General features: G+C 36.0%; 1 protein-coding gene across 3 annotated transcripts in view; it reads left to right on the top strand.

Moving 5' to 3' along the window:
* LOC127428075 (chemokine-like protein TAFA-1) overlaps positions 1-12,883 on the top strand; it is a 240,047-nt gene that overhangs the window by 216,750 nt on the left and 10,414 nt on the right. The window contains exons 5-7 of one of the 3 annotated variants that reach the window (XR_007895021.1): positions 123-247; positions 5,838-5,924; positions 7,099-9,029. Coding sequence is in view for 1 of the 3 variants with exons in the window: in XM_051676139.1 (XP_051532099.1) it covers positions 123-247 (125 nt within the window). In the remaining 2 variants the exon portion in view is untranslated. Of the gene's footprint in view, positions 1-122; positions 248-5,837; positions 5,925-7,098; positions 9,030-12,883 lie in introns of those variants that run through there. The other 2 variants (XR_007895020.1, XM_051676139.1) reach the window with 2 other exon arrangements.

The raw sequence follows: 12,883 nt of genomic DNA, 5'->3' as shown, positions 1-12,883 counted from the left end.
AGTGTGAAAGCACAATGTGAGCCTGAAACAGGCCTTAAATTCAGATCTTTCCAAGTATTTGAAACACATTCTTTAAAATAAATCTGAACTACTTTGTATTATGTGTTTGTGTTTTTCTGCAGCCTCAATTGTGATTGGGAAGTGGTGGTGTGAGATGGAGCCGTGTCTGGAGGGAGAGGAGTGTAAGACACTACCAGACAACTCCGGCTGGATGTGTTCCTCTGGGAACAAGATCAAGACCACGAGGGTGAGGGCTCGGAACATGATAAACATTACACACATACACACACACATGTTGGTGCGGCTATCCTTATGAGGACTCTCCATAGACATAATGATTTTTATACTGTACGAACTATAGATTCTATCCCCTAACCCTAACCCTACCCCAAAACTTAACCCTTACAAAAAACTTTCTGCATTTTTACATTTTCAAAAAAAACATCATTTAGGATGTATTTTAAGCTATTTGAATTATGAGGACACTAGAAATGTCCTCATAAACCACATTTATAGCATAATACCCTTGAAGATTTCTGGCCATATGACACAATGGCAGTTGCTTTTATCCAAAGTGACTTAGTGCATTATATAGGTGTACATTTAATCAGTATTTGTGCTTCCTGGGAGTTGAACCAAAGGCCTAGGTGTTGCTAGAGTCACATTGTCATTTAAGCTTTAGGAACCCACAGAAAAACTAGTTTATGTGACCAAAGGAAATGTGTAATAGCAGGTCTCACTAAGTTGCACTAAGCTAAGTGTTCAGAGGACACATCGTCTACATTTAGTCCTAATGCAGAGATACAAAGGGTACTGTGCGCAGTTCTTACTCTTAGGAACTAAGAAACTAAAAAGCAAGTTCTAGATGTCAAGTCATGATTCATATGAAATACATGAATCATCCTTAAATGCATAAAGCAGAAATACACCTGACACATGTACTCATTCAGGATCTATATGAGAGAGAGTGCAATGGGAGGGTTAGGTCCCTCCTTGGCATCTTTACATTTCCCTTCCGTGTTTACACTATCCCAAGCCCTGCTTAAGGGAATCCGATGGTGACCGGATGATTTTCGAGATTTCTAAGGTAAGATCATGCATACAAACCAAATAAACTAGTGAACATATCTTTTGCTAGTGTAAAACATCATTAAATAGACTTGAAAAAGCCTGTGACCACTGGTGTCAAGCTTAACTATGATTAAGATTAATCAAATGGAACAATAGAAGGGTGTTTCTTCAGCTACATGCACTTTAATGTTCCAGGGGTTGATTTACTTGTTGTTGTTGTTGTTGTTGTTGTTGTTGTTGTTGTTGTTTTCAAATGTCTTTTATGTATATTCTATTATTTTACCCTTGTCTCTAACTTCCAGTCTGATAAGCAAAATAAGAAAATCCATCATAAAAATATTATTACATTTTTAAGACAATGATAATCTAAACAAAAAGAATAAAATATTCAGAATTTCTTTATTTATTTAATTTATTTGTGTAAAAATTATTAGAAACATATTACAACTGTCCCTCAGTTGAGGCATCATCTAGCCATAACCCATATTTCCACTAGTTTTATCAAACGTTTATGTGCTTGATTACCAAGGAGATAAAATATAATTAAATAATATGAAAATATGAGACATGTGTGAAGAAAATGAAGACAAATATTTTTATTGTGTGTCATATTAAATCAAAGTTTCTCATTCTATAAATAGAATTTACATGAGATCAGTAAAATAATCTGTTTTAACCACTCAGTGATGATTTAAAGTATATACAGGTATATATATATAGTAGATAACATGTAACTTGTCATGTTTACATTCTGCATCCATGACGATAATGCGCTAGCATGCTATACATGGCCTTAATATGTGCCGATTACACTCTGCTATTGTAATTTATGATGACACTAATACTACTGCAAAAATGGGTGTATAAAATAGTGTTAATGGTCAGAAAACAGACAAAAGAATGATGATAAAAGGGGCATATCTTACTTTGGGCATATCTGTGAATGGCTTTTGGCTGCAGATGCACATGGGTGAAGCAGCATATCAAATAACAGAGTGAATGGGCACTTAAAGGAATATTCCGGGTTCAATATAAATTAAGCTCAATTAACAGCATTTGTGGTATAATGTGGATTACCACAAAAATTTGTTTTGACTCATCCCACCTTTTCTTTCAAAAAAGCAAAAATCAAGGTTACAGAGAGGCACTTACAACAATGAAAGTGAATGTGGCCAATTTTTGGAAGTTTTAAAGGCAGAAATGTGAAACGTATAATTTTATAAAAATTTTCTGTTAATACTCATGTATTATTTGAACTGTAAATTTATTTAGTCGTTTTTACAGTCATTTTAGGTTTTAGGGTTTATTGACATGACATCGTCATGGCAACAGAGTTGTTAAAATTGGCCATAACTTTACACAGAATATGTTTAATAAACTAAACTAAACTAAAATCACATTTACACGCATATTGTCTTCTGGCTATAGTTTTGCACATGCTCGCTAATAATTCTGCATGCCTGCGTGTTCATGTTGACTAATGGCAGTAATGTGTTTAGCAGTCGATACTAAGATTTCCTGAAAGTTCAAGCAGGTGAGCTATTACAAACCACCAAAACAAACTCAAAAACACCTTCCTTTTGGCCAGATTTTGCTCATATGTTCTTTGATTTCATATGGTTTATCAGGGGCTTTAATTTTTTCAAATTATACTGTACCACTGATTTGCTTAAAAAACATAAAATGCTAGCTTTGAAATTAACATTTGCAATACAAATGTTTTTTTTTTTTGTTTTTTTTTTTTTAACATAATTTTCATTACCGTCATTTGCACCACAGAATGCTATAGCTGATCTGAGACATGGTGGTAATCAGGTTTGGGGAGTAACGGAATACATGTAACGGGATTAAGTATTTAAAATACAAAATATAAGTAACTGTATTCCACTACAGTTACAATTTAAATCATTGGTATTTAGAATACAGTTACATTCAAAAAGTATTTTGATTACTGAAGAGATTACTTTGTATTATTTTATTGTCATTTGTTTCATTTAATATTTAGTCCTTTCAGATGGAAAACATTTATACATATAAATGATGCGATCCAAAGTGCATTTGAACAGCGGTGAAACACTTTCTTGTGAAGTGTTACATTCATACGAGCAGACAGAGAAGTACGTTTGAAGTACGTTTGGAGCAGAAGAAATAGAAATAAACCTTGTGTAAATTGTCAGCTTTATGCTAAGCTAAAATGCTATTTCTAGCCATTTTACATGCACGTTACCAGGCACGATCATATTTTTTTATCAGGAAAATTCACGTTAGATCATAATTTCTCTTTTTCTAGTAAGACCTTTGATATTAGGGCAACATTTTTTATTCTTGATAATAATTTTTGTATTGTTTTCCTGTAAAAATATCAAAAAAAAAATCCTTAAAACAAGATCAGTTTGATTTATCTTGTTTTAGAAACAACACTGCATAAGATATTTAGGTTTTTCAGAGAATGTATTTTTAACACGTGTATTTTGTCTTACTGTACTGGCAGAGTTTTTATAGTCAAAACAAGTGAAACAATCCACCAGTGCTGAAGAAGTAATCCAAAGTATTTAGATTACGTTACTGACCTTGAGTAATCTAATGAAATACATTACAAATTACATTTTACAGCATATATTCTGTAATCGGTAGTGGAATACATTTATAAAGTAACCCTCCCAACCCTGGTGGTAATGACATTGTGGTGGAAAGGTTCATGATATAAAAAAAAAAATGACAAAAATGTAACTGTGAGACATTTTTAGCAGGCAAATTAAATAACTGTAAAAACAAAAACAAAATTTGTCAGGCAAACCCTATTTTAAAAGTTATTTGAACTATCAAATTTAGAAAAAGTTGAGATTACTTTAAAAAAAAATCAATACATTTAACTTTTATGTCATTCAGTGTGATCAACAATTTTTTAATAGCGAGAACATACAATGTAAAGTTTGGTCTTGAAGATAGAATGTACATGCTCAGTTTGATCACAGAGGAAGCCATTTGTGGCAGAATAATTCCCCCATGCTTATAATTGCCACTACTGTGCAATCACTGTTAGTTTGGCTTTATATTTTCACAAGGAATATTTTCTTATAAAATATAAAGCTTTTATGTTATTTACATAAATATTGATAAGTAATATTTTCATCAGAATGTTGGATTGCTGTATTGACTTTGCTAGCTGACAACATAATACACAATAACTGCATAGGATTGTCTCTTTAGTGGATTTTCTGTGGAAACTTTGTGAACTTCAGTGAAGTGGAAACTTCATGTTTACTGTTGTAAGTCTATTAAGGCCATAGTTCCCACAGACAAGGAAAATCAGGAAATATCAGGCAATTTAAAACTTGTGATTTTGATTCTTAAGGATTTTCTCCAGTAGTCATGGAAAGGTCTTGAAATTTCATGGGTCAAAAAGTTCCTATTGTTGCATCTGCCACTGAGCATGCCAATTGGAGAAGCAATTTGTGTGGAGGCAATACCCATAAACCCTTGTGCTTAGATTTATTTGTGTGTGTTTGCTCAAAGCATGGCGACGTACAGTATGAGAACATGCAACTGTTTTTACTGTTGCTTAGAATTAAGAGATGATTTTAGTTTTTTTGTGTTTAATGTTTTAATAGTGTCTTGCTGTAAAAAGTTGTGTGTTATTTGGTTACCATCAGGGTGAGTAGTGTTCGCTTAGGTGAACTTCAGTTTTTCTCATACTGTACATTGCTGCAGCACCTCTTTTCACCCTCTGTCTGAAACACTCTGTTTTAGCTCCTGTCTCTTTAAAGCCCCCCTTTCTGAAAAGCCCAGTCTGCTCTGATTGGTCAGCTGGACCAGTCTGTTGTGATTGGTCACCCACTTAGAGCCTGTGTTGGAGATGTAACAACCCTTACCATAACTGAAGTAGCCCTTAGATGGGCATTATGCAAATGTGTTTCATAGTGACATTGCTAAGTCACGGAAGTAATGGCTGGACTGCAAACCAGGTGTTTCAGGCAGTTCAGGATCAGTGTTTTCTGTGGGAGAGAGTAACTCCCTTTGGAGTGGACTTTGTGCTTTGTAACTTCACAGACCTTTTACATGCACAAACAGCTGTATTACACATTAAAGGAAAAGTAAAATCCCAAAAAGCATAATAGGGCCTTTTTAAGTTAATACATCTAATTTGCCCTTAAAGCTGAAGTGTATCATTTCTGCGACACTAGCGCTACTGAATGGAATTGCAAAAAAAAAAAAAACATTTTTTCAAAACAGCTTTCTGAGTATGCCCCCGCCTTCCTGTGGACGAACAAACAGATAGCCCCACCCCAACTCACGCCAAAGGTTGTGTAATGTTGGTGGGTGAGGTCTAAACGGGTCACTCAAAACAAACAGAGGATTTTTCAAGGCACCAAAGAGACAGTTTTTACACTTTTCAAGAAAATTAACCTCTAAACGGCTTACTTTTAGTTGTCTCTGCATATTAAACTGGGACAGGAGAAAGTATTTTAACACAGTTACATCAGCTTTAAATTGAGAAAATGTCCTGAAGTTGTTCGCCTTAATTTTTAAGTTTTTGATTTTTTTACAGTGTAGTGAGATTTGTGAGAAAAGTGTGTTTTAAGAGAGTTTATTTTCTAAAAGTCCACAGGACCAAAAGTGCCCATTGTTGAAGAAACACCCAGTAATGAAACAAACACATTTCCCCTTTCGAAAAGTATGGGGAAGTATAAATTAGACTACAGGTAATGGAAAATGAAAACCTACTCCTGATGATAAACTTCTTTTTCTCATATCTTCCTTCCCAGAACACCCAACCATATTCAACTTTTTAGCTCTGAGGGCCACACAGGCTGGCTCACCAGAAGCTCAGCGGCATCCTTCTTCTCATTAAGGTTGGCATTTTCCATTCTTTTTTAAAAATCTTGAACCGTACGATTAGGCTTGCGCATTTTAATCACTGCTCATCAACATCATTACACTCCGAAACATAATTATTGCTTAGTCAGTGTTTATGTTTGTGCGTGTGTTATATTCTGTGGATGATTAAGAAGCCACAAATATATTCCTCCTGCAGTGTCTTTTCTCCTGTCAGCGTAATTTATAAATGCTCACACATACACAAACATAATGAAAAATGTGAACTCAGCAGTCAGCACAGTAATTACCAAATACAAACCAATGCAGATATGGAGTAATAGATGCAAGAGCAGACTCTCTTTGTCCTGCGCAGTCACATACTCCAAAACATGCTGTGCCATTGTACTAATGCAACATAATTGCAGCCACGCAAATACACAGCCACACAAACACAGGGACAGGCTCAAATTAATGAGCATACTTACACACAATACTAACATACATACACTGAATAAGCTCAGACATGACCATGTAGGTGGTAATAAGTGTATTATGCTGGAATTAGTGTTTTGCCTCCTCGTTGGCTTCCGTTAATGTCTCCAGCTTTGTATGCTCCCGGGCATGGCAAGGATTTGATTACCGTGTGTGTGTCTGTGGGTTCCCCAACATTATCCTTTTATCTTGGAGGTGTGCAGGGTGTGTTGGTGCATGTACATATAAATGCTGAAAATGTGTGCCTTTCCTGTTTGAGTGGTGTTTAACCCCATAGACAGGGCTGTTCTATGGCTAATCTGCCCCAATGGAGAGTTGGTATCTATAATGAATCCAGCACTGGCTTTCTAAACAGAATTGTAACCATCTTGCAGACTCTAATCTATCGTCCTCCATCTCTATCCCACACGCCCTCCATGATACCTTCAAGGCAATTTGCCAACATTTGTCTGTAATCAGAGCTAACAAAAAGAAATGCTAATTCCATCACTTGCAGTATTTTTTGCTCTGAAAACAATTTTTACTCTTGTGTTTTAAGCACTCACGGTTACATGTACACACACAAGCTTTACGCTCTCGTTTACTCACCAACGCTGGCACAGCGTCCATTCTCTTTTGCTCTTTTTTTGCGTTTTCACATTGACGTGTAAGTAAGAAAAAGCCAAAGCGTGTGCCTGACACCCTTGTTTTTTCTCTTTTTTTCTTTATGTCTTACAGAGAGGGACCCTTCCTTGCCTGTAGCGCCAGACAAGGCAGGCCTCTTTTGAGGAAGGCACACAGTGAGAGGGAGGCTGAGAGAGACCCTCACCTTTGCCCTTCATTGACCTACTTTTACCTGTTCCTTATGGCTATATACTATATATCAGTTTTTCCTTATACACCAAACTCAAGGCATTAAGAAAGAACGCAAGGCTTAGAGTTTTCCCCAATTTAAATACTAAATCTTCTGCCTCATCTGAGAGGATAGATGGACCCTAGCAAGAGATTTAGCCTTTCACTGGCTAGGTTCCAAAGCCTAGTGAGCTGCCTAAAGAGACAGCATTTTAAGGCATCTTAGGCACACTCTTGACATCAAGGCTTGACTAAGACTAAGCAAAAGAAATGCTGATTATAAATTAGGGCTGATTCACATGTTAATTTATTGTATAAAAAAATAATGTGTTAAACATTTACACAATTAATCATGCCCCTGGACCATAATGAGGAGTCAGCAGGGGGCAGTAAGTGCAAAGCTAGCTGAACAGACATCCTCTAGCTGTTCAGAAAGCAAACCACATTTACTGAAAGCAGCCAACACAAGATGAGTACACGTTTTTGCATTCACATACAGCTGGACGGAGAGCAACTCTGAATGCAGGGTTTTCAAGATGCGCTTTTCTAACTTTCAAACTATGTTTAACTTGATACAGCATCCTAAAAACTTTATGACACGACGTGAACAAAGTGAGACGCATGTGTACATAGACTTGTCCTTAGAAAAGCCCTTAAAATGAGTCTACCTCACAGATTGACGAGTTTAATTGCAAAATGGATTGCTGTGGACTGTAAGCCTATGATAGTCTTACTGTATTTTCAAAGAATGTATTGCCTTCTAAAGACACTTTTTGTATTGCCTAATCAATGCTTTACTCATCTGCCACAATAATGTAATGTATTTGAATTATTATTATAATTTATTATTTAATGTAATTTATTTAATATAATAAATTATAATATTTATTATATTATATTTAAAATTATTAAAATATAATTATGTATAATTATTTTTTCATTATTTATTGCATTATTTTTATTTGGGGGCCTTTCTCTGCAAAGATCGATTTATGTTATTAATTTCAATTAATTAAATTAATTTATTAGCAAATAATGTAATTAATTCAATGAAAATTTTTAACTGATTGAAAGCCCTATTATAAAAATAATAATAATTATTTAAATACAGCATAGTATTGATAATAAAAGTTCAGTCTTAATAAACATGAACTGTTTTGTGCTGTATATTTTTATGCTTATTAGAGTATCACGTTGTTAATTTAGCAACATTTCTAACACTACACTCTATTGAAAACAATTGCAAAAGTAAATTCTCCTGTGCGCTTTGCTTGAGGAGTGCTATTTGTGTGGCCATGGAGTCAACTGCCTTAGAAGGCAGCTGCCTATGTGGGCAGTAGTCAGAAAGGCAGCTCACTAGGTTATAGAAAAGAAACGATTATTATACCCACATTCCTAAAAAATTATTTTGAGAAAACTTGAATACCCAAAGAAGATTAGCTTTTTGTTTTAATCATAAATATTTGCTGTCAACACTCTGTAGTCTGCATGTTCCACAGATGCATAAACTCTACATGGAAACAGTGTGTTCAGTTCTCAGAATGTTCTGAGAAAAGATTTAGTCGGCGGATTTACTGTATCTCTGAAATACATGTCCTGAACAGAAGACTTTTTACCAGATACCTGTACTGTCTCAAGAATCTCATTTGTGTGGCTTTTCAGAGCAAAAGTAATCTGCCAACTGATGAAAGTAAAACGGCTCAAGATTAAATGTGGTAAAATCATTATCAAGTCTGTTGTCCCTAGAGTCCTGTTGAACCCAGAGCCTTGAATGTATCTGTAACTCTTTTCTGCTGTCAATGTCACATTAAATTATTTCTAACACATTCACGCTGTCTGGAGTCTTGCTGTATGTTATGCTCATTTAAAAGTCACATTCAACAGCTGCACAATCAAAACCAGATTAGAGTGTTTTCTAGGGCATGAGGCAATTGTAATGCAAACAAAATCTAAATGTCATTTGTGAATTAGAATGCAAAAGGGCTAAGTGACATCAAACGTCTAAGGAATGCGCTTTCAACCCTGAATTCAACCAATCATTGGAGGCATTTGGAGACAGTAGAGGACACCTGAACATAGATGTAGGCAATATGATAGGATCTGCATAGAGCTTCAGTCCACTGTAACAAACCACATTGAAAGAGACAGAGCTATACATACTAGCAGACAGCTGAAAACAAATTGCATCAGGGTCACTATACTTCTTCTTTGTGGACAGTGGAGGGGTTGGAAGATGTCAAATTGTATGTGCAGCATGTAAATGCTCGTATTTGCAGAGGAGAGAAAAGGAACACTCTGTAAAGGACAAATGCTTTGCGCAGAGGGTTAAAGCACAAAGACAACCAAAAATGGATTTCTGCAACAGCTGTCAGCCAAAGTTTACATGGCGACACTGGACATGAAATAAGGGTTTGAGTGGATTAAATTGATTACTTAAAACAAAGAGATTATTGCATTCTTGCCAAAGAAGCAGCTGTCTTCCCTTTGTCTCATGTTTATTTTGATGCAACGCCATAGAAGTGCAACTCTTATGAGGTTAATCAGGATGCTATGTTCGGTGTGATGTCATTAGCTGGCTGAGTGATGCCCAACCTCTTTATGAAAGCCATCAGAGCTGGTATGATTGGCATAAACTGGTTCCTCTCCAGAAGGAATCCAGTATGATGGACAGCTCCTCCTCCGCTACCAAGCCATGCCCAGGATGATGAAAGCACATGGGGCACAACTCTGCCGCATGATAGCTGTCTGTTCAATGGGTTATGGGGGTGGCCCAAAAGGGTGTTTCTAATTTCTGTCCCCATTTACTCTCTCTCTCTCTCTCTCTCTCTCTCTCTCTCTCTCTCTCTCTCTCTCTCTCTCTGTTCACGTGTGGAACGGTGTGTGAGAGTTTCTCTCTGTTTGAGTGAGTTTTAAAATATTTCTATTACTTTTTTGTTTTGTTTTCTTTCTAAAGCTGTTTCATTTAGTTTTAGGATTTAGTGGTATCAGAATTGGCTGTTTATTGGTTTGTGGAGCGCCATTGGCCAGCATGTGCTGGGCGGCATGGCAGGACCCGGAGCAATGGGATTAAACAATTTAACATGGCGACATGGAATTAAGATCATTCCCGCTATTAAATGTTTGGTGGAGGAATGTAGTCTTGCTGTGGCTAATGTGATTGGTCATGAGAGTTTACTGTCTGATTCGAGAATTAACAGTGCAGTTGTGATCTTTCTGGACAGCACTCATAAAGTGAATACAGTGGATGTGAATGGTGTTGTAATTCAAGAATCGTTTACGCCAGATTTGCCTCTTGTGCAACCTGCGAAAAAAATAATACTGTCAAATTTTCTGCCATTCATCAAAGACTAGTAAGAGAGAGAACTAGTAAGGTATGGAAAAATTGTATCTCAAACAAAGAAAGTGCCACTGGGATGTTAATTGCCAATGTTAAGACATGTAGTCTCTTTCAGGAGACAGTTACACATGATTTTACAAAGCAATCTTGATGATCTTAACCTTACTTTCAAGTTTAGAATTGATCATTTTGATTATGTGGTTTTTGCCACGTCAGAAATGATGAAATGCTTTGGTTGTGAGCAAGAAGTCCATTTAATTCAGTCATGACCTGGAAGGAGGGAGCAGGGAGTCGCCGAGCAGGATAAGAATAGTGTGAATACAGTACAAGAGAATGAAAATGCGATATGAAAATGAAAATGACACAGGGCATTTGCAAAGGTGTAACGAACGCTAAACAGAAGAGGGAAGTCAGATAGAAAAACATAATGATAGTCAGAGTATGGTGGATGAGGGCAATGATGAGGTGTTGGAAGATAGTCAGATGGCTTCAAATGCGGTAACATATAATAATGAGATGAAAGATGCGATACCGGTTAAGGTTGCAGAATCTGTGTTAGTGGAAAAAGAAAGGGATGACTTTCATATGGCAGAAGATGAAAATCTTTTCAAAATTCCAACAAGAAAAATACAAATGAAAATGAAAGGAAATTAATAGAGCAGTTAAAAAGGGGGCAGTATCTGAAATGGCAGGAACGAGCACAGCAAGTTCAAATGTGGCTGATACGGATGGCAGAGATGCTGATACTTCTGTGCAAGATACTGAGAGTGAGTCGTCTGATCACTCGGTGAGATCAGACCGCAGATGGTCAGGGCAAAGTGCCTATACAAAAGAGAAAAAAAATAAAAATTACAAACCATGAAGGGAATGAAAGGAGTGAAAGTTGAAGATTTTTTTCCAGATCGTGAATTGTTCATAGATTCTGTGAAAATAATGATGAAAGAAACAGGAGAAGGAAGCATTACAGAACACTTTAGAAGGAATGGATATGAAAACTATGAGTGGTAGAATTTTTTATAAGTGTTGCGTGAATGTTCTAAATAAAAAACAATGCGCTCAAGGACAGGATTGATACTGTATGGAAGTAAAAACTGGGGGTTGTAAATTATGTTAAACCAGTTAGGAGGATGTTATACAAACCACCTGCTTTGAAAAGTTTGGGAGATTTGCAGTGGAGGATTCTACATGGTGCTGTAGCAGTAAATGCTTTTATTTCTGTGATTAATCCACTGGTTTCAAATGCATGTCCTTTTTGTAAAATAAGGGAAACAGTTTTTCATTGTTATATGGAGTGTGCAAGGTTGTCTGTTTTGTTTATTTATTTATTTATTAAGATTCTTTTGGTTTGTTTGGGGAAGAATTTTCTGTTCAGAGTTTTATTTTTGGTCCTAGATATAAAGCTAAAATAATGAAATGTCAGTTATTAAATGTCCTTGTGTCTCAAGGTAAATTAGCCATTTATATAAGCAGGAAGAAAATGGTGGAGAGTGATACAAGGCAGGATTTATTAATATTGTTCAAAGGTTTGGTAAAAAGTAGAATTTAAATTTATTTTAATTATTTTACAGTGATGACAGACTATGATGGTTTTTTACAACAATGGGGTTACAGAGATGCTTTGGCATGAGAGCAAATGTGGTAGTTTGATTGTATTGATTTGACATGTACATTTTCTTTTTGAGCATAAAGGTGTATTTTAATAAAGTTGGTTAAAAATAAAAATAATATCTCTCTCTCTCTCTCTCTCTCTCTCTCTCTCTCTCTCAATCAGTTCAATTCAATTCAAATGTGTTTTATTGGCATGACAGACATTACAATGTATTGCCAAAGCATTTGCAGTGTTTAGAGAACAAATTATAAAATGACTAAATAAAACATAAATGAACATATAATGTAGAATTGTGTGTGTGTGTGTGTGTGGGTGTGGGTGTGGGTGTGGGTGTGGGTGTGTGTGTGGGATTGAGCGGGTTAGGGCAGGTTTGGGTGGTTTACATGGAAAAAAATTTTAGGTTACAAACTGGTAATTACAAGGGTATTATGCTATAAATGTGGTTTATGAGGACATTTCTAGTGTCCCCATAATTCAAATCGCTTAAAAAGCATACTAAACTATGTTATTTTGAAAATGTAAAATGTTTTTGTGAGGGTTAGGTTTAGGGGATAGAATCTATAGTTATCTATATAAAAATCATTATGTCTATGGAGAGTCCTCATAAGGATAGTAGCACGTGTGTGTGTGTGTGTGTGTGTGCATGTGCCTGCGTGTGTACGTGCATATGGGTGTTTGTGGGCGCATCACTGATTGGTCGACTCCTCCCTCTTTTTGTGGCAGGC

Source organism: Myxocyprinus asiaticus, chromosome 37 (assembly GCF_019703515.2).
Source record: "Myxocyprinus asiaticus isolate MX2 ecotype Aquarium Trade chromosome 37, UBuf_Myxa_2, whole genome shotgun sequence".
In the NCBI taxonomy this organism is placed as follows: Eukaryota; Metazoa; Chordata; class Actinopteri; order Cypriniformes; family Catostomidae; genus Myxocyprinus; species Myxocyprinus asiaticus.
Note: the sequence above shows the minus strand (reverse complement) of the source record. Positions and strands in the feature narration are given on the sequence as shown.